The sequence below is a fragment of the Scyliorhinus torazame genome, chromosome 22 (genome assembly GCF_047496885.1).
Source record: "Scyliorhinus torazame isolate Kashiwa2021f chromosome 22, sScyTor2.1, whole genome shotgun sequence".
NCBI classification, from domain to species: domain Eukaryota; kingdom Metazoa; phylum Chordata; class Chondrichthyes; order Carcharhiniformes; family Scyliorhinidae; genus Scyliorhinus; species Scyliorhinus torazame.
Genome location: NC_092728.1, coordinates 63080393 through 63105448, shown reverse-complemented (window position 1 = coordinate 63105448; position 25056 = coordinate 63080393). Strand labels below are relative to the sequence as shown.

Genomic DNA, 25056 nt, shown 5'->3' with positions numbered 1-25056 from the left:
AGGCCATTCAGCCCATCGAGTCTGCACCGACCCACTTAAGCCCTCACTTTCGCCCTATCCCCGTAACCCAATAACCCCTCCTAACATTTTGGTCACTAAGGACAATTTCTCATGGCCAGTCCACCTAACCTGCACGTCTTTGGACTGTGGGAGGAAACCGGAGCACCCGGAGGAAACCAACGCAGACACGGGGAGAATGTGCAGACTCCGCACAGACAATGACCCAGCGAGGAATCGAACCTGAGATCCTGGCGCTGTGAAGCCACAGTGCTATCCACCTGTGCTACCGTGCTGCCCGTACTTCTGTCAAAACAGAAGATTGGTTGATGTAGAAAATGAAAGGAAGAAACTAAAGCCACCCAGTTGAAGGAAGTTGAGCCGGAGAGAACTAAACAAAGCAACAACTCAGGCAGAGAAGGAAACTAAGGTTACATGCCAGAATAGGATTGCTGAAATCGTCACATTAATGGAAAAGCTCAAGAACATATAACATAGTCGATGGAAAAGATGCCGAATAGAAATGCTAGAAAGAGAAAGAATTTTATCACACAATCCAGAGATAGAGAACGACAACCATTCTTAATAGGAACAGACCGAGTTTGTGAATGAGCTGTGAAGACATAAGATTGTGTTGTATTGCGACAATGGTACATGAATGCATTGTAGAGTAAAGGCGCATTTCAGAGGAAAGGACCAACAAAGGATTGGGAGTGAAATCGTCCACAGAGCAAATTATGTAGTCCTTGATCAGCTCCGAGTCTAGAACAGGACTCAGAAAGCAGCAAGTTTGTATGGAAGAATCCCATGCAAGACAATATTTGGAACTGCACAGTTGAAGCTTTAACACGAGCCGAAGTGTGGTGTTAAATGCAAGCCTAAAGATCTCATCACTGAACAATCGCTACAACAATTGACAAATGTCTAACTTGTGTGTATAATGTTTATTTAGAATGTGGATTTGAGTAATTTGATTTTGGAGATAGTGTAAAAAAAGGTTAGAGGTGGAGGAATATAGTGTTTGTGCTGTCTGTCTGTTAAACAGTACATCTGAAAAGGGTCACCTGATTTAAGGGATCAATGGGAACCGAGAGCGAGTGATCACCCAGAGAGTGCAGTCCTCTCTCGGGCAGAATACATCTAACAGCTACCTCGTCAGCCTGTCAGGGATTGGAACTGTGTTCCAAAGGCAGCCTAGAGTTGCAAACCTCCTGTACCAAGTTACTCTTTATTAATAAATATCTACTTGTTCCTAACAAAGTCTGAAGTCTCTTGACGATGCCAGAAGTGTGCCAGACGACATAACATTCAGATGTTCGCTGTTTTAAGTTCCCTGTCCAGAAGTCTTGCTCTTTTTAACCACCCTGTCCAGAAATCTCGTTCTTTTTAAATTCCCTGTCCAGTTGTCTCTCAATCCAAAAGTCTTGCTGTTTTAACCTCCCTGACCAGACGCTGCCCTGTCCCAGACGTCTCACCGTTTTAACCTCCCTGAGCAGACATCTTGCTGTTTTAACCTCCCTGTCCAGTTGTTACGCTATTTTAACCTTCCAGTCCCGGTCTCGCTGTTTTAACCTCCCTGTTTAGATGTCTTCCTGTTTAAACCGCTCTGTCCAAAAGTCTCTGTTTAAACCTCTCTTTCCTGAAGTCTCACTGTTTTTACCTCTCAGTCCTGAAGTCTTGTTCTTTAAACCTCTTTGTCCCAAAGTCTTGCTCTCTCTTCTGAAGACTCGCTGCTCTTTCAAAGTCTCGCTATTTTAATCTCAGTTCCAAAGTCTCATTGTTTTATCGTCTCAGTCATGAAGTCGACTATTTTAATAATATATCAATAGTTTTTGATATTTAATCACACCTGGGATTTAGGGGAAACTGGAATACACCATCTTCTGCCTCAGGCAAGACAAAAATAATGACCCAACCTAACATCCCCAGACAAGGTAAGGAAATCTTCTGAAATTCACTCAACTATCCTCTCCCTCATTGTTCCAAGGGCAAACAGGTAACAAATGTGTCCTCCTATCCTATTAGATTACTTAATCAATGTAAGCTCGTGAATGTGCCATACACACACATACCAAGCAATAGCTGACCAGCAGCTCCGGCATTGCTCTGAATGTAAACGTGTAATTATATTGAAAGTTGGTGCCATGGAAATTACAGAATTCTCACCGAGTGGGTTCAAGTCCCATTCTAGAGACTTGAGCTGAAATTACATGCTGTCATTTCAGTGAAAAACAAAGGGAGTTCTGTATGGTCAGATGCCCGTCTTAAAATTAAAAAGTTAAAATTAGAGCCTGCCTGTCTTCTGAAGTGGATAATATAAGAACACAACATAAGAGCTAGGAGCAGGAATAGGCAATTCAACCACTTGAGCCTGCTCTGCCATTCAATACCATTATGGCTGATCTAATCTCGGCCTCAACTCCACTTTCCTGCCCGTTCTCCATAACCCTTCAACCCGTTGCTAATTAAAAATCTGTCTATCTCCTCCTTAGATTTCCTCAATGTCCTGGCGTTCACCGCACTCTGGGGTAGTGAATTCCACACATTTGCAGCCCTTTGAGAGAAGTAATTTCTCCTCAGCTCTGTTTTAAATCTGCTACCCCTTATCCTAAAATTATGACCTCTCGTTCTTGATTGCCCCACAATAGGAAAAGTACTCTCTACGTCTACTTCGTCGATCCTCTTTATCATCTATATACCTCAATTACATCTCCTCTCATTCTTTTAAACTTGAACATGTATCAGCCTAAACTGCTCAATCCCTCTTCATAAGACAACCGCGTCATCTTTGGAATAAATCTAGTGGACCTTGATGGGCAGCATGGTAGTACACTGGTTAGCACTGATGTCTCACAGCATCAGAGACCCGGGTTCAATTTTAACCTTGGTGACTGTTTGTGTGGAGTGTGCACATTCTCCTCGTGTCTGCCTGGGTTTCATCCAGGAGTTCCGGTTTCCTCCCACAGTCCAAAATGTGCAGGTTAGGTAGATTGGCCATTCAAAATTACCACTTAGTGTCCAAAGGTTAGGTGGGGTTACAAAGATAGGGTGTGTCGTGTTGGGTGTTCCGATACACAAACGAACCAACACAGTTGTAGATGGTACAACTCTGTTTTATTATTCTGTACAATAACAACTGTTAACTTCTGGCTGTGGTTCGTACTTCACCAGTTAACCTGTGGACACAGCCCTAACGCTATCTTAGAGAGGCACTCAGCACATAGTGTATGTCTGAGTGGCACGCTGTGAGCTCTGTGCTCTGAGCTATCTCCTGGTGGAATCCGCAGGAACTGTGGTGTTCCCTGTTTTATAGTGCGTGTGCTCTCACTGGTGATTGGCTGTGATGTTATGTGTGTGTTCATTGGTCCGTCTACCTGTCCATCAGTGTGTGTGCGTGATTGCACCATGATATGTTAATATGGATATCATGACATCCCCCTTTTTCACAAGGATATGTGCCTACATGGTAATAAATATTGGTGTGTACTGAGTGCGGCTGAGTATGTGTGTGCAATATTTACAACATGTACATGAGACTAAACTATATACATAGGAAGATGTCAGGTGCAACAGAGCAACGAGGTTGTACCACAAACAAAACAATTGCAATTAACAAATATCGAAAGAGAACTCCTGGAACGACAAAAAACAAGAAACACGTTAACATTATTGCACAACAATTCAGTGAGTCCAATGTGCAAACAGGCTCATAAGTCCAGTCTAGTAGGTGGGCGACGAATTCGGGTTGACCGCCTCAAGGGTGGGTCAGGATCCACCGGCTGAGGAATAGGCCTGGCCACGGGCGATAGGGGAATCGGCAGAGTGGCAGGAAGCTCCACGAAGTCGACATCAGGGACAACAGGAGGGTGTGGCACCGGTGCATGATCACGTAGCGAGCGCGTAAGCAGCCGAAGGGCCAACCAATTACGCCGGCGAATGGAGCCATCAGGCATGCAAACCAGAAACGAGCGGGGAGCCATGCGGCGGAGAACCTCGGCAGTTACCGACCAGCCACCCTCTGGTAGTTGTATGCGGACGTTGTCTCCAGGCGCCAGGGCAGGAAGATCAGTTGCCCGAGCGTCATGTGCCACCTTCTGCTGAGCATGCTGCTGTCACATCCTTTGCAGTACTGGAGCATGGTCAGGTTTAGGAACATGAATGGACGGCACAGTGGTCCTGAGGGTGCGACCCATCAACAGCTGGTCTGGCGAGAGGCCCGTGGACTGTGGGGCTGAGCGGTAGGCCGGCAGGGCTAAACAGAAGTCAGATCCGGCATCAGCAGCCTTGCAGAGGAGCCGCTTAACGATATGGACGCCCTTTTCCGCCTTGCCATTCGACTGGGGATGCAAAGGGCTGGCGTCATGCGTGTGAAGCCGAATGAAGCGGCAAAAGAAGACCATTCTTGGCTCCCAAAACAGGGCCCATTGTCCAACATGACGGTAAGCGGAATGCCATGGCGAGCGAAGGTTTCTTTACATGCTCTGATTACAGCTGATGATGTCAAGTCGTGCAGGCATATGACCTCCGGATAATTGGAAAAATAGTCAATTATAATGACGCAGTCCCTGCCGAGCGCATGAAAAAGGTCCACACCCACCTTTGCCCAGGGGGACGTTACCAACTCATGGGGTTGAAGCGTCTCAGGGGGTTGCGCCGGTTGAAACCATTGGCAGGTGGGGCAGTTGAGCACCATGTTGGCGATGTCATCGCTGATGCCCGGCCAGTACACAGCTTCTCGGGCCCTCCGCCAGCACTTTTCAACCCCGAGATGGCCTTCGTGCAATTGTTCGAGGACAAGCCGGTGCATGCTGTGTGGGATCACAATCCGGTCCAACTTTAGGAGGACACCATCAATGACGGCCAAGTCGTCCCGGACATTGTAGAATTGTGGGCACTGCACCTTGAGGCACCCTTCCGTCATGTGGCGCATCACACGGTGTAGAAGGGGGTCAGCCGCAGTCTCACGGCGAATGTGGGCCAGACTTACATCAGTAGCCGGCAGATTGGCCGTTGTGAAGGCTACTTGTACGTCGACCTGACAAACGAACCCCTCCGATTCGGGCGGTGTGTTCACTGCTCTGGACAGGGCATCCGCGATGATGAGGTCCTTTCCTGGGATGTAGCCAAGTTGGAAGTCGTACCTCCGGAGCTTGACCAGAATGCGCTGGAGGCGAGGGGTCATCTCGTTGAGGTCCTTTTGTATGATGCCGACCAGGGGGTGATGGTCGGTCTCCACAGTGAACTGCGGAAGACCAGACACATAATCGTGGAATTTGTCGATGCCGGTTAACAAACCCAGGCACTCCTTTTCAATCTGCGCATAGCGCTGTTCTGTGGGGGTCATGGCCCACGAGGCATAGGCGACCGAGGCCCATGATGCAGTGTCGTCCCGTTGCAGGAGTACCGCCCCAATGCCGGACTGGCTGGCATCAGTCGAGATCTTTGTGTCTCGAGTAGTGTCGAAGAATGCCAATACTGGGGCGGTGGTGAGCTTGATCTTGAGCTCCTCCCATTCCTTCTGGTGTGCGGGCAGCCACTGGAATTCCGTTGTCTTCTTTACCAGGTGGCGAAGAGCCGTTGTGTGCGAGGCAAGGTTGGGAATAAATTTCCCCAGGAAGTTGACCATCCCGAGAAAGCGTATCACTGCCTTCTTGTCCGCCGGCTGCGGCATGGCTGCAATAGCTGCCACTTTGTCGTCATCCGGACGCACCCCTGACCGGGCTATGTGGTCCCCCAGAAACTTTAGCTCAGATTGGCCAAAAGAAAACTTGGCTCGGTTGAGGCGCAGGCCGTGATCTCGTATCCGTGCAAAGACACGCTGGAGACGACTGATGTGCTCCTGTGAAATGAAATGAAAATCGCTTATTGTCACAAGTAGGCTTCAAATGAAGTTACTGTGAAAAGCCCCTAGTCGCCACATTCCGGCGCCTGTTCAGGGAGGCTGTTATGGGAACCAGATGGTGACGTCGTCAACATAGACGTGCACCCCTTCGATGCCCTCCATCACCTGTTCCATGATTCGATGAAACACCTCGGATGCTGAGATGATGCCAAACGGCATCCTATTGTAGCAGTATCTGCCAAAGGGAGTGTTGAAAGTGCACAGTTTCCTGCTGGACTGATCCAGCTGAATCTGCCAAAAACCCTTTGAGGCATCAAGTTTGGTAAAAATTTTAGCCCGGGCCATTTCGCTCGTGATTTCTTCCCGTTTGGGTATGGGGCAGTGTTCCCTCCTGATGTTATTGTTCAGGCCTTTCGGGTCGATGCAGATTTGGAGTTCGCCAGAGGGCTTTTTTACGCACACCATGGAGCTGACCCATGGCGTAGGCTCCGTGACCTGGGAAAGCACTCCTTGGCCCTGCAGATCCTGCAGCTGCTGCTTGAGGCGGTCCTTGAGTGGTGCTGGGACTCTACGAGGTGCGTGAATGACCGGGGTGGCGTCCGGTTTGAGCCATATTCTGTAAGTGTAAGGCAGTGTGCCCATGCCCTCGAAAACCTCCTGGTTGTGGGCGAGGAGCGAGTGGAGCTGCGCCCGAAAGTCTGCATCCGCGAAATCGGACGTGCCTTCTGGAGACAGAGTGTGTACCCGCTGAACGAGGTGAAGGATCTTGCATGCCTGTGCGCCTAGCAGAGAGTCCTTCGAAGATCCAACTATCTCAAAAGACAGTGTGGTTGTGTATGAATTGTGTGCAACCTCGAGCTGGCAGGACCCCATGACCGGGATAACATTACCGTTGTAATCGACCAACTGACAGTGGGGTGGCCGAATTGGCGGTTTGACCTTCAAGGTTTGGAAGGCTGACCATGCAATGAGATTGGCGGAGGCACCAGTGTCTAAGCGGAATGTGATTGGTGGTCAGTTGACCGTTAGGGTGGCACACCATTCATCGCCTGGATTAACGCTGTGCACTGGCATCGGCTGGTGGGTCCTACTTGGGGACATCCAATTTCTGTCTATTACCGCAACGCGGAAGGGTTCCCGGTTGTCGGTATCACCGGTCTGTATGTCGTCAGGGTGTGACTCGGTGTATGGAGGCTGAATGGTCCGCACGTCCCTGCGAGGCTGGCGGAATTGCGGAGCGTTGGCAGGTTGAGCTGCTCGACAGCAGGCAGCGTAGTGGCCCATCCTGCCACAGCGGAGGCATTATCGAGTTTTGGCTGGACATTGCCGCTTTAAGTGTGCGGATCCACAGTTGCCACACGTCGTGACGTCATGGCATTCGTTGCGCCACTGCCAGCGATTTAGCCCTGTGCTAAACAGCCCCCAATATTTGCGGAGAGGACTATTCCACAGTACTCTGAGATTAGACTGAAGAAAACATATCTTTATAGTCTGCAACAACAGCTCCAGAAGCAAACAGCCATGCCCTCATCAAACAAACCTTGGAAATACTTAAGATGAAATACGTAGTATGTATGTTCTTACCCTTGGCTAAAAACAACTCGAGTACGCATTTTGTTGTCCTTTGGAAGAACATGATATCATGATAAGGCCGAGTCCAAAATACTGGGCAGTATTTTGTTTACGTTACCTGACCTACTTATTTCCGTTCAAAAGCAGTGTTAAAATATAGTCAAGCATTCCCAGCATGCTTCTAAGTGGGCAACTCGTTAATTTCCCTTCCACACTCCACGAATCTACTCTGCTATGTAGCACTACACTCCGTATGCTTCATCCGATGTCTATATCTATGCATTTTTTTGTATACCTATCCCATGTCCTGTGTTTTCATTCTGGTACAATCTGATTGTACTGTACGCAAAACAATACTTTTCACTGCATCACGGTACACGTGACAATAAATCTAAATCTAATCATTGACACACCATTCATACCAAGCATTTTGTCCTGATGTTTTCAAAATGTGAGAACCAAGTTAAATGTGAAACTGAACTTAAGACTGTGAATGGCCCTGGCAATATCCTAGCGGTGGTACTGAGTAGCTCGGCCTCCTGAACTCATTGAAGTCCTAGCCAAGCTGTTTCAGTATAACGGCAAATTGTTATCCACCCAACAAATATGAAAAATTGCCCAGGAAAATCTTTTCAAAAAAAAAAAATCAATTGCCAAATAAAAGCAAAAACCTGCGGATTTTGGAATATCCAAAACAAAAACAGAAAATGCAGGATAATGCCTCTTTTCTCCTGGGTAGGCAAGAAAATAATGGAAGGAATCATTAATAGTGCTATGATGTAGCAATTACCCATCAATAAACTGCCAAATATTGCTTTGTTTGGATTCAGCAAGGATCACTCAGGCCCTATTAGAGCCTAGTCTAAACAGGGCTACAATGGCTGAATTCCAGAGGTAAGATGAAAGCGATTGTCCTTGACATCAAAATGTTTTAGTTGTGGCTAGAATCAAACTTGGTCAGAAGGAAGATGGTTCTGCTAGCTGGAGGCCAATCAAACCAGCCACAGGAAATTGCTGCAAGAGTTATCAAAGAGAGTTAAATGCTCTCACTTCCTCTTTTTCTCCGCAGAAAGCACTTAGCTGCCTTTGATGTAGTCTATGAGCTGTCAATCATAGCTAGATGTTTATAAACATTGTGGTTAGTTTCACAGCTGACTGGCAAAATCCAATCGAACATGAAGGGAGATGAATTAAGAAAGCCAGGAGACTGGGTTCATGTGGATGCTATCAATCACAGCCGAGTTAAAGCAATTTCACATCTATACAAATGAAGTGTTTGTCGATCAAAGATCTGAGGGGGTTTTAACCAGCTGACTGGTTTTCTCTTTCCAGGAATTGACAGGTGCTGCTTTCTCTGCCTGAACCAGCAGATGCATTACACGGGTGAGTATTAAAGCACTATTTTTTTCAGTGCCTCTGTCTAAACTGCTCTCCAACTTCCAGGCAGAACTCTCTCTCATGGGGGGCTTCCAGGCAGGGGTCTTTCTAATGGGAACTTCCAAGCAGTTCGACTCTCTTATGGGGTGCTTCTGGTGCTGCGCATGACTCTTATCGGGCGTCTCTGTAATTGAGGATCTCTGGTGGGGGCTCCTGGGGGCTCACTATTGGGGGAAACGCTAATGAGGGGGAGGGTCGGTGGTTGAGGTCTATGCAATTGGAGGGTCTCTGATGGTGTCCCTCTTATGAGGGTGTCTGGTTGGGGAGGGGGTCTGTTGGGCAGTATTTGCATTGTGGGGCATGAACTTTGGGGATTACTCCCTTAAAGAGTTACCCCCATGGCCCACTGCAAGGTGCATTACTTCAGGGTCACACTTGCAAACACCTGAACCAATTCTCATCCATGTGAATCCTGACCCAGAGAACTATAGATTCACAAGGGTTGGAGTGTATGATGCCCAGCCAATTAATAGGATGCAAATGGGCCAAATTAACCCACTTGCATCCTTCTGTTGGTGTGGGGTGCGAACCTTGATGGCGCCACCAGTGACGGACTCGAGCATTGGAGAGCACTTATCCTGTTTGTTGTCTGATGCTGAACTCACTGCTGCATTGGGAGCTCTGCTACCGATGGCAGGGAACTCAGCTCCCTGTCTTGGACAGAGAGAACCATAGAATCCCGACAGTGCAGAAGGAGGCTATTCGGCCAATCGAGTGCACCGACCCTCAAAAAGAGCACCCACCCTCAACAAGAGCACCCACCCTACCTAGGCCCCATTCTTGTAACCCCATAACCCCACCTAACCTGCACATCGTTGGAACCAAGGGGCAATTTAGCATGGCCAATCCACCTAACCTGCACATCTTTGGACGGTGGGAGGAAACCGGAGCATCCGGAGGAAACCCACACAGACACAGCAGGAAAGTGCAAACTCCACGCAGACAGTCACTCAAGGCTGGAATCGAACCTAGATCTCTGGCACTGTGAGACAGCAGTGCTCGTCACTGTGCCACTGATCTTTCGCCATTATTATGTAAAAATTCTGGAACTCCCCGACGAACAGTAGCGTGGCAACTTCACATTAACTACAGCGGTTCAAGAATGAGACTTGCCACCCTCAACGTGGGAAACTGGAGAGGTGGGGGGGGACAACAATAAATACCAGCCTGGCAAGAAGTTGCCACATCAAAGCAGCTGAAACAATGAACTATTATAATGACAACGTGGGGCCACTGAATATTGCATCACCGGTGCAGTGTTTTAGTGAGTTGGGTGATGAGCACATGGTTTGTTCGATACTCACCGAGTGAGGGGGTGGACAAGTGAATTCTTTGGTATTCCCGAAAGGTGGGAGGCAAAACTGCAGTATCTCTTTCATGGAAGTTTCTTTTCCCCTGAGATAACATTAGCAACGGCCGAGGATGAACAATCTCAGTGAAATTCAGACACTTCATGAATGGAGGATAATAACGGCAAGTGCTGTCATAGTAATGACAAATAAAGAATATGTTTCCTCTTTTATAGTCATAAGCAGAAGCAATCTAGTTGACAATTGACTCATTGATAATAATTTGTCTATTTCTCGTGCCTGGATAGCTTCAGGATAGGTAATGCTGAACCACGACTTGAGGTAATGCCCAGTGTCATCATAGAATCTTTGCAGTACAGAAGGAGGCCATTCGGCCCATTGAGTCTGCATCAAGTACCAACCGACTCAAGAACAGTTTCTTCCCTGCTGCTATCAGACTTTTGAATGGACCTACCTCGTATTAAGTTGATCTTTTCTCTACACCTTGGTATAACTGTAACATTATATTCTGCAGTCTCTCCTTCTTTCCCTATGTACGGTATGCATTGTTTGTGCAGCATGAAAGAAACAATACTTTTCACTGTATACTAATACATGTGACAATAATAAATCAAATCAAATCAAATTCTCCATCTGCCATCCCATCCTCGCAACATCACCTAACCCATACATCTTTGGACATTAAAAGGGGACTTTTAGCATGACCAGTCCACCGAACCTGCACATCTTTGACTGTGAGAGGATACCAGAGCACCCGGAGGAAACCCATGCTGACGCTGGGAGAACGTGCAAACTCCACACAGTCTCCGAAGGTCGGAATCAAATCCGGATCCCTAGTGCTGTGAGGCAGCAGTGCTAACCATTGTGCCACCGTGCCCGCTTCTTTGCCTTTCCAACTTAATTCAGATCACCTTAGTCGCAGCTGCCTCCTCTGCAATTCCCAGAAACAATTTATTTTCAGCCTGGCAATCTTAAATTAACTGAGGTTACTCACAGGGCAAGTGGCTCCTTAAAGCTAATTGCCATCAAGTAGGGCCTCAAATTTCACAAGTGGATCACTGCTAGTTCAAGTTGTGATGTGAAAAGTTGATATTCATATTAGCATTTAGCACAGGGGTATTTGCATTAATAGATAAGAAAGTCTGTCACTTGCAATTGACTTTGAAAGGGTAAATCAGACCCCAAATGAGTCTATGCCAGGTTGCATCTGATGAAAAACATGTTAGGCTTCCCTATTGGTACTTTATGGGGTCAGTGAGTTGATCCAGTGAAGAGCTGAACCAAACAGCTCAGGAAGGTTAATGATTTGATCTCTAGTGTGTACTGAATGATTCCATGTGGGATTATTGTTGGGGTCCTTTTAATGGCCCCAGTGTATCCAGGTGAGGAAGAAGCAGATCCATCAAAGTTGGCAGTCTTGTTTATTGTTCACTGATTCCCTGCAGTGCTATGAGTTTTGGAGAAACACAATTCTCTCCTCGCTACTGAAGGCGATAACTTGTGCAGTGTCAGGGGTCCCTGTCATTCTCAAGTACTTTCACGAAGTTTAGCAGCAGGAACCCTGAAGCTTCTTTTCTCCCTCCGCTTTGTAACACTTTAAGAAAAATCAACACACGGTGGTGATATAACCTAGAATTTCTGTATCTGTCCATTTCGCTGAACAGCACATTTCCTAAACTCCCGTTGTGAATTGCCATTTTAGGTTCAGAAAGTCAGAGATCATTTGCTTTTTCACAAAACAAAGTACATTTAACAAATGTGTTATGATTTCAGCTGATGTTATAACCAGATGGGAAAGTCCCCAAATTGAACGCTGGCTCAAAAGGCCGTAACTTTTCTTTCTTTTTATAAAACATGGAGAAATAGAGTTACAGCGCCACTAATTAGTTTTAATAATAAGAATAAAACATTTGTTAAATGTTAAAACATTGGATTATGGTTCAACAGGCCTTTACTCAGTCCTTAGCTTAATAATTACACAGGTATATCTCTTGAGGAACAATGGTCTCATTAACACAAAGTCTCTTTTCAGCACAAAAGACTCTGTTCTAGTACGTTTAACATCAGACCACTTGGAAACTTCTCTTCATTTCCCTAGTCTCCTTAAATAGCTGCTCTCCAAGTCTCTGCACATTTTCTTAACTATTATTCAATGTTCTCGCTTTTCTTCTCGCAAAGCTGAGAGAGAAGTTTCCTTTCTAGCCTTCTAGGCCAACTGCTTCTAGCAAAGCTTTGAGTGCTGCCTTCTGTCTCACTACCTATCTCCAACTTCAATCAAATTAACTGAACTAAAACTAAAAATTGTCTCAACCTCACAAGGCCCCAGTTGCTAAGCTAAATGCACATACCTCTGCTGGCCTATTTACTCATCATACCATATCCATCTCTAAGCATAATAGACACACATTTGGAACTCAACCAACCCCATACATACAAATGCCTTTGTCCAGCGTGAATCTAACTATGGGTTTTAGAGAAGATAGAACTGAGTACATACAGTGCAGAAGGAGGCCATTTGGCCCATCGAACCACTTAAGCCCTCACAGCCACCCTATCCCCGTAACCCAATAACCCCTCCTAACCTTTTTGGACACTAAGGGTAATTTAGCTTGGCCAATCCACCTAGCCTGCATGTCTATGGACTGAGAGGAAACCGGAGCACCTGGAGGAAACACATGCAGACACTGGACGAACGTGCAGACTCCGCACAGACAGTGACCCAGCGGGGAATCAAACCTGGGACCCTGACGCTGTGAAGCCACAGTGCTAGCCACTGTCCTACCCTCCAGTCACAAAAACGTTAAATTAAACTAATTTGAAATTATACCTCAGTTCTAATGTTTATGAATACAAATCTAATTCCCTTAAAACTACCTTTGTTTTCCGAACAAATGGAATGTTTAGGATTCCATGGGAGAACTTCCAGGCGGTCTGTATACCAGCTAAAAAGTGCCTTAGAATTTCAAGGTCTCCTTTGTGAACGGGGTGTTGTCATTCTGGATGTTAGGTAACATATCTAGCCCTCAGACAGAACTAGAATGTCAAAGCAGAATATAATGCTTCCTTCATTCAAACAGAGGACGGGATTCTCTGGCCTCCCTGCTATGTGTTTCTCAGCGACCCGCCGTTGCCCGGTGGTGGAGTCTTCTGGTCCCACCGCGGGCAATGAGATTTTGCATGGAATCCACTCCTCGCTACCCGGAAACCAGTGGTGCTGGGGCGCCATAGGGGGGAACCAGAAGATCCCACCAATGGCGTGGACAGCTGGAAGATTTTGCCCAATGAACAAAAACTGCAGTGTACTACGTGCGTGTGGATGTCTATCAAGTGTGGAACATGTCCCAACGAGCCATGGACCCATTATTTTGTGCTTGTGTAGATCTGAAGAAAAGACACTAAGGGCTGGATTATCCACTGTTGGGATTCTCCGTTGCGCAGGCAGCCTGGAGATTTCCCAACGGTGTGGGGCTGCCCACAGTGGGAAACCCCATTGGCCGGCTGGTGAGACGGAGAATCCTGGGAGCGCGCCGCACCAGAAATATGATACGGCACGACGGAGAATTCTGCCCTTCGTGTTTACAATTAACACCAGCTTGTTTAACTTCCATCTCCAACATTCTGAATTTCCCTTCCCTCTTATTGACTTGTCTTCCTTCATGTTTTCCTTGGAGACCTGTTGGCCTCCTTAGAAGGCCAATTCAAAAACACCGTAGAATTAATCACCCTGGTTAATATTACAGTGGCAATGTTGAGCGGCGTACTATTTGCAATAAGTTCAAACCAGTTTAGCTCAAGCTAGTACAACACCAGAATCTGCAAAAACATTTAAGTGTACTTCAGCATAAAGTGCTCATAAAAACCTAGACTGACATTTCTTTATTGTTTTCCACAAATCAATTTGATGAAAAAGACAGGACTATTCTGAAATTTGCTAATTTTGAATTGCCACATATCAGCGATGAGTTGCAGTCAGCACAGGGGGCAGGATTCTCCGGCCTCGTCTGTGGCGGGACCCGTTGCGAGAGAGAATGGAAAATTTGGCACTTTCAGCAGCAGCAGACAATCCCAGCTGCGAACAAGGATGGACAATTCCGATCTAGGTTTGTGTTCCACCCGGAGATAGAAACAGAGACTTGGGCAAACGTTTAACTTTCATGGCAGTCTGAATTGAAAACTTACTGCACCCCTATACGTGCTAAATTAAGTTAAAAATCATGAATTTGACCACCACTCGCATTCCTGGCTGCAATTTCACAAGTTGACCAAGACATGTCGATGATCTAAATACCTTTGCTTCTTCGCCTGCCTCTATGTTCCGAGTAAAAGGTGAGATGTGTCTCATCATCTGCTTCTGTACCAGAATCCTCTTCTGCTCTTAGGATTCCACTGACACCTAGAAAAAAAAAAGACACGGCTACTTGACCTGCAATAGCTAAATTACCTCCTTTTGTTGAGTTCAGGAAGATGGCAAAAAGTCAAGGCCCAGAAGCCAAATCGTCACCAAGAGTGAAGCAGAAAGGAGAATCGAGGCAAATCATAAAATGGCATTTGGTTAACTGTAACCTTGGATTTTTAAAGTGCAGGGATTGTTATGGGTCCGGGTTTACAGAACCCCAAAGTGTTTCATGGAGTTCAAACAACCCACAACTTTTAATAGATTGTGCTGTGGGAAGCACACGGCGTACTCTCCAGGTGTGATACAGCAGAACTGGACAAGTGGTTTTTAAAACAAAACAATGTTTATTCTATGAACTCAAGTTAACTCTTTTAAAACAAACATTGAATATCTTAACACCCATTACTCCAAAGATAACCCCAAAAGACTACAACACTAAATAATCCTACAAACTGTTCCTTTAAACATCCAAAAGACTTCAAACCTTCAAAAATAGGAGCACATTAGGTTACATTCAATATATTTATAGCCTTTGGATTGCAGAAATCAACAGACCAGCTGTGTGTTTCGTCCTGTAGCTCACAGCAAAACACACAGACACTCCCAGCTGCGTTCTCAAACTGAAACTCAAAAAGCAGAAGTGAGCTCAGCTCCCCCCACCCTCTGACATCACTTTAGTAATATGATCAGATCCATTTCTTAAAAGGTACATTGCTTAAACATCCATTTCTTAAAGGTACATGACACCTCCCCCCAAGAAAAAAAACAAAACCATCAACTTCAAGATGGTTTAATTTTGCACCTTTGCACCATCAATTAAGAAATGCACTCAGTAAAAACCTTGACCGGTTCAAAAACAACAGTACACGCAAACAGGTATAATAATGTAGTCCAGTTTTTGCCCCGTTCTTCCTCCAACCGAAATCCTTCTCGATTGACATTCTCTTTGAACAAGAAAGTCTCTGCACGATCCATCCATTCATCTACGCCTCGGTATTTCTCTTTAAAGTTAGATACTTCAGTTCAATCTGATCACAGAGTCCCTTGCAATTCTCCAATACAGGAGCATCGGTTCCCACAGCTTTCAGGCAGTCAAATGCATGTTGAAACTCTGCTGTCCATTGACATTTTTTAACGTTTCTTCAGCAAGTCCATCAGTGGAGCAATCATGCTACAAAACTCTTGCACAAATGTTCGATCAAATCCACTCATGCCAAGAAATCAAATTATTTCCCGTCGTGTCGAGGGTATCGGAAACTCCCCAATAACTTTCGTTTTCATATCCCGTGGGACCAATCGACCCTGTCCGATTATATGGCCAAGGAAAGTGACTTGGGCTTTTCCAAATTCACTTTTGACTAGGTTTATCACCAAACCCGCCTCCTGAACTCGATTGAATAACTCCACAAGATGGTTTAAATGTTCTTTCCATGTCTGGCTGAAAACTACAAGATCGTCGATATATACCGCACAATTGGGTAATCCTGAAACAACTGTATAAGTTAACCGTTGAAATGTGGCTGGGGCGTTTTTCATGCCAAATGGCATAACTTTGAATTGGTATATACCATTTGGAATCACAAAAGCTGAAATCTCCTTCGCCCTTTCGGATAAAGGTACCTGCCAGTGACCTTTAAGTAAATCCAATTTGGAAATAAAAGCGAATTGTTCCACTTTCTCAATGCAATCCTCCAAATGTGGGATAGGATAAGAGTCCATTCTTGTAACTGCATTCACCTTTCTATAGTCCACACACAACCATTGGGTAGCGTCTGGTTTAGGTACCATCACTATGGGTGAGCTCCATTGGCCGCAACCCACTTCAATTATGCCATTCTTAAGCATACTCTCAATCTCTTTGTTAACCTGTGCCAATTTTAAAGGAATAAGTCGATGTGGATGTTGTTTGATAGGAACAACATTTCCCACATCTACATCATGTATAGCCATTTTAGTATTTCCCAATTTATCTCTACAAACTTGCTCATGTGATATCAATAACTCTTTCAGGTCAGTTCATTTTTCCTTTGGAAGGTAACTTAACAATTCATCCCAATTTTTAAGAACATCCTCATTTTCCAATTTAATTTGAGGTATGTCAAATTCACAATCATCTGGATTTGGTTCATCACTGAGTTAGAATCATTAAAACCTCCTTTTTCTCTCCTTCCCTTTCAAAGTACCTTTTAAGCATATTCACATGACACACTCGATGAGTCTTCCTTCCATCTGGTGTTTTTGCCACATAATTCACCTCACTTAATTTCCTTTCAATCTGATACGGTCCACAAAAGCTAGCTTTTAAACGCTCACCTACCACTGGTAACAACACTAAAACTTTATCTAAACTGGCAAAACTACGAACTTTGGATTTCTTGTCCGCTACCCGTTTCCTCAATTTTGTGCAACTTTTAAATGTTGTCTAGCCAATTCACCTGCTCTATTTAATCATTCCCTAAAATTTGTCATGCAATCCAATAGTGTAATTTCCTATTTATCACCCACCAATTTTTCATTAATCAATTTAAGTGGTCCTCTTACCTCATGATCAAAAATTAGTTCAAAAGGACTAAATTTGGTTGACTCATTAGGTGCATCCCGAATTGCAAACAGTACGAATGGAATTCCTTTATCCCAATCCTCTGGATAATCTTGACAATAAGCCCTAAACATTGTCTTTAATGTCTGATGCCATCTTTCTGACGCTCCCTGCGATTCTGGATGGTATGCAGTTGATTTAAATTGTTTTATTCCTAAGCTATCCATAACTTCTTTGAATAACTTTGCGGTAAAATTTGATGCTTGATCCGATTGAATTTCTGTGGGTAGTCCATATCTAGTAAAGAATTTAAGTAACTCCTCCACAATCTTTTTAGCTGTAATATTACGGACTGGAACGGCCTCTGGAAACCTAGTAGACACATCCATTACAGTCAAAAGATATTGATTCCCACTTTTTGTTTTAGGAAGCGGTCCTACACAATCAATTAGGACCCTTGTAAAAGGTTCCTCAAATGCTGGAATGGGTATTAAGGGCACTGGTTTTATCACTGCTTGAGGTTTTCCTATCACTTGACATGTGTGACATGATTGACAAAGTTTAACTCCATCTTTATGTCGTCCAGGCCAATAAAAATGTTTCTGGATTTTAGCTTGAGTTTTCCTTATTCCCAAATGACCTCCCACTGGTACCTCATGTGCCACTCGCAACACCTCCTTTCTATACCCTACCGGCAATACTACTTGAACTTCTGCCCACTTTTCATCCGCCTGCATATGTACAGGTCTCCATTTTCTCATCAAGCCATCACTTTTACGGTAATAACACTCTGGTATACTCTCAGATTCCTCTTCCGTATATGCTTTCTGATATATACGTTTTATTTCTACATCTTTCTGTTGTTACTCCGCCAATTTTCCTGAACTAAGAATATCCACCTCATCCTCCACCTGTTCTTGTTCTTTTTCAACTATTTGATCAAAAATCATTTCTGAAAATTGCACTTCAACTTCATCTTCACTCTTTGATTTCTCCTCTTGTTTTAACCTATGACTTTGCGACCTTGTTACTACACAATCCGGAAAATTCCCATGATATTCATCCTTCAACACTTCAGTTGTCTGATTTTCCACTGGCTTATCAACCACAGTAGGCATCGCTCCCACCTGCGATCCAGCCATATCATTACCCAAGATAAACTGTATTCCTGGACAAGATAGTTTCTCTATTACTCCTACTACCACTTCACCACTCTTCACTGGACTTTCCAACCTTACCTCATATAATCGAACGCTACTCCTCTCACCCTGAATTCCACATATTACCACCTTTTCTGGCAACATTCTTCCCAAACTACATAATTCCTCATCTCTTACCATTAAAGATTGACTAGCTCCTGTATCTCTTAAAATTGTGACTTCTTTACCTGCTCCTCCTGATACACATGAGTGAACTTTACCCACACAAGTAAATTCTTTAAAGACACCTGGCACCTTCTTATCAATTACTTCTTGAACAGGCGGTACAATCGTTTGCACCTCCTTCGCTTCCCTTGGGCTTACCTTTACCACTCTAACAAACCCCACTGTCTTATCCTGTTTTACCACATCAACCTTCCCAGTGCTTTTCTTCAACCACCAACACTGTGACTTTACATGGCCTAGTTTATTACAGTGAAAACATTTGAAACTTTTCATTTCTCTTCCACCCTCCTGGATTTCTTTTTTAATCTGAGGCACACTCTCTTTAGTATCTCCCATCAGATCACCTTTACCTTTTCCACTTGAGTATTTCTGATGTCGCCAGTTTTTATCCCTCACCAACTTAAACTGATGGCGGAAACCAAGCCTTGATTTATGAACTAATTCATAATCTCTGCCATTTCTGCTGCTAATCTCGCAGTTTTAACCCTCTGCTCTTCCACGAGTTCTCACTTCATCAGGAATTGAATTTTTAAACTCCTCCAAAAGTATAATTTCTCTGAGAGCTTCATACGTTTGGTCTATTTTCAAAGCCCTTATCCACCTCTCAAAATTACTCTGTGTTGAGCCTTTCAAACTCCATGTATGTTTGACCAAATTCTTTCCTTAAATTTCTAAACCTTTGTCTGTAAGCTTCAGGCACTAGCTCATATGCACCTAAGATGGATTTTTTTCACCTTCTCATACGTTCCAGATACCTCCTCCTGCAGTGATGCAAACACTTCACTAGCTCTACCTACCAGCTTTGCTTGAATCAGTAATACCCACATGTCCTGTGGCCATTTCATTTGTTTAGCTACCTTCTCAAATGAAATGAAAAAGGCTTCTACTTCCTTCTCATCAAACCTTGGCAATGCTTGGACATATTTAAATAGATCCCCACCGCGTCTTTGACTATGACGCTCTGTCTCACTATCCTCATCAATCTCATCCAACTGTATGTTTCCCTTTGCGTCTGCCAATTTTAACTGATTTTCATGTTTCATAGCAATTTTATGAAGTTCAAACTCTCTCTCTTTTTCCCTTTCTTCTCTATCTCTTTCTTTGTTTCTTTCTTCGCTCTCCTTTTCTTTTTCTCTCATTGCATATTCAAGCTGCTGTAATTCTTTTTCATGTTCAAATTGCTTAATCTGCAACTGGAGCTTTGCCATTTCTAATGAGTCAGAATGCATCTCAGACAAATTTAAATGCTCAGCTGCCGCGGTAAGTACCTCATCTTTTTGCATTTTGCCAGGCAATGTTAACTGCAATGCTTTTGCCAAATCTAACAGTCTGCTTTTAGTCTCTGTCCGTAAGATATTGCGTGTTACCGTGTCCACCCCCAAAAACTCCAGAGCCTCTGAAAGAGCCATTGTCCATAACACACTCCCCACTTAAACTAAAATACCACACCTGAAAAGCGACCACAATATGCTTGCCCCTCACTGTCTTTAAGTTCGTTAAGCCAATCTAATTGATAGACTTTTATCCCCCTCGAACCCCCAGTTGTTATGGGTCCGAGTATTCAGAACCCCAAGTGTTTCATGGAGTTCAACCGACCCACAACTTTTAATAGATTGTGGTGTGGGAAGCACACGGCGTACTCTCCAGGTGTGATACAGCAGAAATGGACAAGTGGTTTTTAAAACAAAACAATGTTTATTCTATGAACTCAAGTTAACCCTTTTAAAACAAACACTGAATATCTTAACACCCATTACTTCAAAGATAACTCCAAAAGACCAGCTCTGTGTTTCTTCCTGCAGCTCACAGCAAAACACACAGACACTCCCAGCTGCGTTCTCAAACTGTAACTCAAAAAGCTGAAGTGAGCTCAGCTTCCCCCCCTCCCCCCCCCCCCCAACCCTCTGACATCTCTTCAGTAATATGATCAGCTCCATTTCTTAAAGGTACATTGCTTAAACATCCATTTCTTAAAGGTACTCTCTCATGACAGGATTGAAAGTGGAAGGGCGAGCCAATAGAGCTCAACTGCTGCACAGTTCTAACTGCTTATATCCATGACGAGGAAAGATTTTTATTCTGGGAATCTATACTGGGCACAGTGAGACGATAACAAGGAAAAGGTCCTGCAACAAATAATATGGGCAACGTTACAAAATCTCAACACTTGCTTTCTGCTCATTAAGATGAGGAATGTCAGTTTCAAATGCACATCGCCCGGTGTCTGTATCAAGCATTCTCGTGTCTGGTATGGCACAACTAGGCACAGGGAAAATCTCTCCCCCCCCCCCTCCGATTCACTTAAACATGTTCCTCAAATCCAACTTCAAATAATCTTCATCTCCTGCCCCGCATGTTATTTTCCTGCTCCCACAACAATCATCTCACTCCTGTAGGGGTGATGTTGCCAAATAAGGGCCAATTTTGTGCTGGAGGCCCATGTTAACGAGCAACCGGCTAGAAACTGACCAATTGGACAAGCCTTAAAATTGGCAGTGCGTGTGGATGGCAATGGCGTGGGAGCGGGGGCAGCTAGAAACTGCAATATCCAACATGACAAGGTTAAACTCGAAACCCAGTGATCACCAGAAACTGATTTCTCCTGGGCACTGAGAGTGATAGTTGGTAATGAAGAAAACAAGTCCCTCTTTTCCCTTTGGCCCTCTGAAAGAGAAGCAATCATTTGCAAAAGGGAAAGGAGGCAAGGCAATTATGGATTCCCTGACTTAACCGTCGTCCTCTTAAAACACAATATCGAAGCAACTTAGAAAATGTGTCGTCTCTTTATTTTTAAGATTAGCATGGCCAGAATGCGAGAATTATATTTTTGTCATATCGCTTCAAACAAACTATTGAAACAACAAGCTCACGGCACAGGGACCCGGGTTCAATTCCCACCTTGGATGGCTGTTCGGTGTTTGCACATTCTTCCCGTGCCTGCGTGGGTTTCCTCCTGGTGCTTTCGGGTTTCCTCCCACAGTCCAAAGTTGTGCAGGTTAGGTTTGTTGGTCATGCTAAAATTGCCCCTTAGTGTCCAAAGGTTAGGTGGGTTTACGAGGTTGGAGCGGGGAAGTGGGACTGCGTGGGGTGCTCTTTCAGAGGGTAGGTGCAAACTCGATGGGCCGAATGGCCTCCTTCTGCACTGTAGGGATTCTATGATTCCTTACAATCTACAAGCAATCACTGACAATGCAAGATACCAAGAAACAATTGATGTCTCCGTATTGTGTATGAGTTTGTCGGGAACAGATCCTTGCCTGATTGGTTGTACTGCAAACCTGGAAAGGTCCAACTGTGCAGTGCATTGGAGTCACATAGAGTTTCTCTCAGTAAGATGCAAAATGCCCCTCCTGTCTCATTATCTTGTCAAACTTGCCAACCTTCAAAACTGGGTTCCTAGGTGCCTTGTTGATTGCACTGCAGGAGGACCGGAGCAATCTTTCAGCTGAGGTGACAAACAAAGACAGCAAGAGCTTGCTTTAGACTATTTGTTAGCTAAACCATAGGGTCCTTTTTGACTATAGACAAAAGGAGAGTGCAAACACTGTGACACAAAGGGAGGATACTTTAAATAATAGTTATTTCAATGCGCCTTGGAGCATTCCTCTCAAGTCAGAGACCATGGATTTTTTAAATCCAACTTTGGATGAAACATTTAACCATGTCTTAGTTCTGATTTATATTTCTGTAAAAAATCATGCTCACATAGCCACAGCATTGGCCAACCGTCACAGAGCTGCTGATGTTCAACACACTCGTCCTACCCTGGAAAAGCAGGGAAGAAATCAGAAGTTCAGTGAGAATGCACACTAGAATGTTCCGTCATGAGGTCCTAAAAACAAAATACAGGGAGCTAGGAAGCAAGGTGAAAAGTAGAACCTCAAAGGTCGTTATCTCATGATTACTATCAGTGCCATGTGCTAGTCAGAGTAGAAACAGCAGGATATACAGAAGGAGTACGTGGCTGAAAAGGTGGTGGGCGTGTGCTGGGGGAGGGGTGGGGGTTTCGGATTCCTGGGCATTGGTTTCGGTTCTGGCGGAGGTGGGGCCAGTACAAACTGGACAAGTTACACCTGGGCAGGACCAGGACTGACGTCCTTGGGGTGTACTGGCTAAAGTGGTTGAGGAGGGTTAAACTAATATGGCGGGGGGTAGGAACCTATGCAAGGATTCAGAGCAGGGGGAATCAAGAATAAAGAGAAAAAGACGGCAAGGAGAATAAGAAAAATAATGGAGAAATCAAGATAGGGCCAGAATCAGATAAGGACTCAGTGAAAAAACAGTCGGGATGGGACAAGGTACATTAAAAAGATTAGCCTTAAGGTCTTGTACCTGAATGCTTGAAGCATTCAAAATAAAATGGATGAATTAGTTGCACAGATATAATACAGTTGGGATAACGGAGACATTGCTCCAAGGTGACCAAGGATGGGAACTAAACATGTGTTTAGGAAGGACAGGCAGAAAAGCAAAGGACGTGCAGTTGCAAGGTTGACGAAAGAAGATTTTGATACAATATTGAGTAAAGATATTAACACAGATGATGTGGAATCTGTATGGGTCGAGTTAAGAAACACCAAGGGCAAAAAAACATTTGTGGGAATGACATACAGACCACCAAGGGATACAGGAGGGAAGGCGGGATCAGGGTATTGAATTGGATGATCAGGCATGATCATAATGAATGGTCGAGCAGTGTCAAAGGGCCGAATGGCCTACTCCTGCTTCTATTTCTATGTATGTTTCTAAGAAAGAAAGTTACATGAACTGACAATAATTGAACTCTCCTTTTCCCAGGTCATACAGCTGGTAGGCTGAAGAGAGTGGAGTAGAAGGTCTGCTCCCATACTCTTGTGAATCATCTTCTTAGCTCGCTGACAGGAGATGTGTAAAGTTGCACCAGAAGAACTCTTTCTGATTTGCCATGCATCTGATGAGGAAACAACGAGCAGGTCTTCGATGTTTTACTCAGTATCTCCTCAGAGTGCAAGGGCTGAGACTGCGCTGAATAGAGATCGGGCGGCACGGCGGCGCAGTGGTTAGCACTGCTGCCTACAGTGCTAAGGACCTGGGTTCGATCCCAGCCCCGGGTCACTGTCTGTGTGGAGTTTGCATATTCTCCCCATGTCAGCATGGGATTCACCCTCACAACCCAAAGATATGCAGGTTAGGTGGATTGGCCACGCTAAGTTGCCCCTTAATTGGAAAAAACTAATTGGGTACTCTAAAATTTAAAAAAAATAAGCTGAATGGGGAATTGAAGATCGGCCACCACTATCATCAGGAGAGGCCTCAGTATATGGATCTGGGATGTCGGTACAAGACCGGGAAACACTGGAATAATTCAACAAATGGACTGCAAACAAAAATAGGTAGCTGGACATTATTTCCCCCCTTGTTTAAGACAATGCCTCAGGCTGAGGGACTGTTCCACCTACATCAGACACCATCCAGCATCACACCAAAGCGACCACTTCTCCGGCATCATCTTAAACATTTCATGATTGCCAATTACGAGGGTTTCAAACAGAATCCAAACCGACTTCAGACATGGGCTGGATTCTCTGCTGTCAGGATTCTCCGTTGCGCTGGCAGCACACCCACGCCTGGGAATTTCCCGATTGTATGGGGGTGCTCCAAATGGGAAACCCCACTGGCCGGCTGGCAAGATGGAGAATCCCGCCAGCGGTGGGTGTGCGCCGCACCAAAAAACTGGTGCGGCGGGAACGGAGAATCCCGCCCATTGTCTTTGGATGATTGAGGTGACAAATAGCATTGACTGCTGTTTGGAAGGGAAGAAAATTTGTTCTGCAACTGAACGTGAGGATATCAATTGTAGATCGATCATAGGTCTTTACTGAAGATACTGTACTTGTTGGTACAATTCCTCTGACATTGTTGAATAGAAGCAATGGGCTGGATTCTCCCGTTGCCGAAGACGAAATCGCGTTCGTCAATTGACCGGAGAATTCAATGTTATGCCGGAATCGGGGGCGGCGGCGTTTTACTGATGCTCTGTCCCTTCAGGCAAGCTGTCGGGATGGCTTCAGGACATGACCTGAGGCCCTTCCCCAATGCTTCATCCCGATGGGACGAGTCCCCGATGGCGTGGGGTGCATCTCCTCTCATTTTTCGGGGATCTCGCTTGGCGGCTGAGGACTGCGTCCAGTGCCGCCACAGTCGGAGGGGGGGAGCCATTCCTCTGGCAGGAGGGGGCTTCTGCAGGGGCTGGAGGGATTGGTGGGGGTGGTCCGGGGGGTGCGAAGGGGGGTTTTCAGCGGGGGGCAGAGTTTGGCAGGCTGGGTCCGTGCGCGGCCGGTGCCATGTTGTACGGCGTGTCTGCCGCAGGCCACGGACCTGCCAATTCTGCATCCATATAAGCAGATAAAGTCGGGGGTTTTATGTTGTGTGGCTGCTAATCCACCACCGAGCGGAGCATCAGTGCAGGGGCGGCGCAGACTTTTTTTCGTAAGACCAGACGGATCCTGCAGACATAGCCGCAGAATCGGAGAATCCAGCCCAATGTTTCTGATGTTCCCTTGGAGGGAAAGCAGGGTGAGGATAGGGCACAAGAGTGA

General features: G+C 45.2%; 1 protein-coding gene across 3 annotated transcripts in view; it reads right to left on the bottom strand.

The window, feature by feature from the left end:
- The window catches only part of LOC140399093 (astrotactin-2-like), a 2178011-nt gene that overhangs the window by 1312598 nt on the left and 840357 nt on the right, over positions 1-25056 (bottom strand). For all 3 annotated transcript variants that reach the window (XM_072488234.1, XM_072488235.1, XM_072488236.1), the window contains one exon: positions 14447-14551. In XM_072488234.1, the coding sequence (XP_072344335.1) occupies positions 14447-14551 (105 nt within the window). The remainder of the gene's footprint in view (positions 1-14446; positions 14552-25056) is intronic.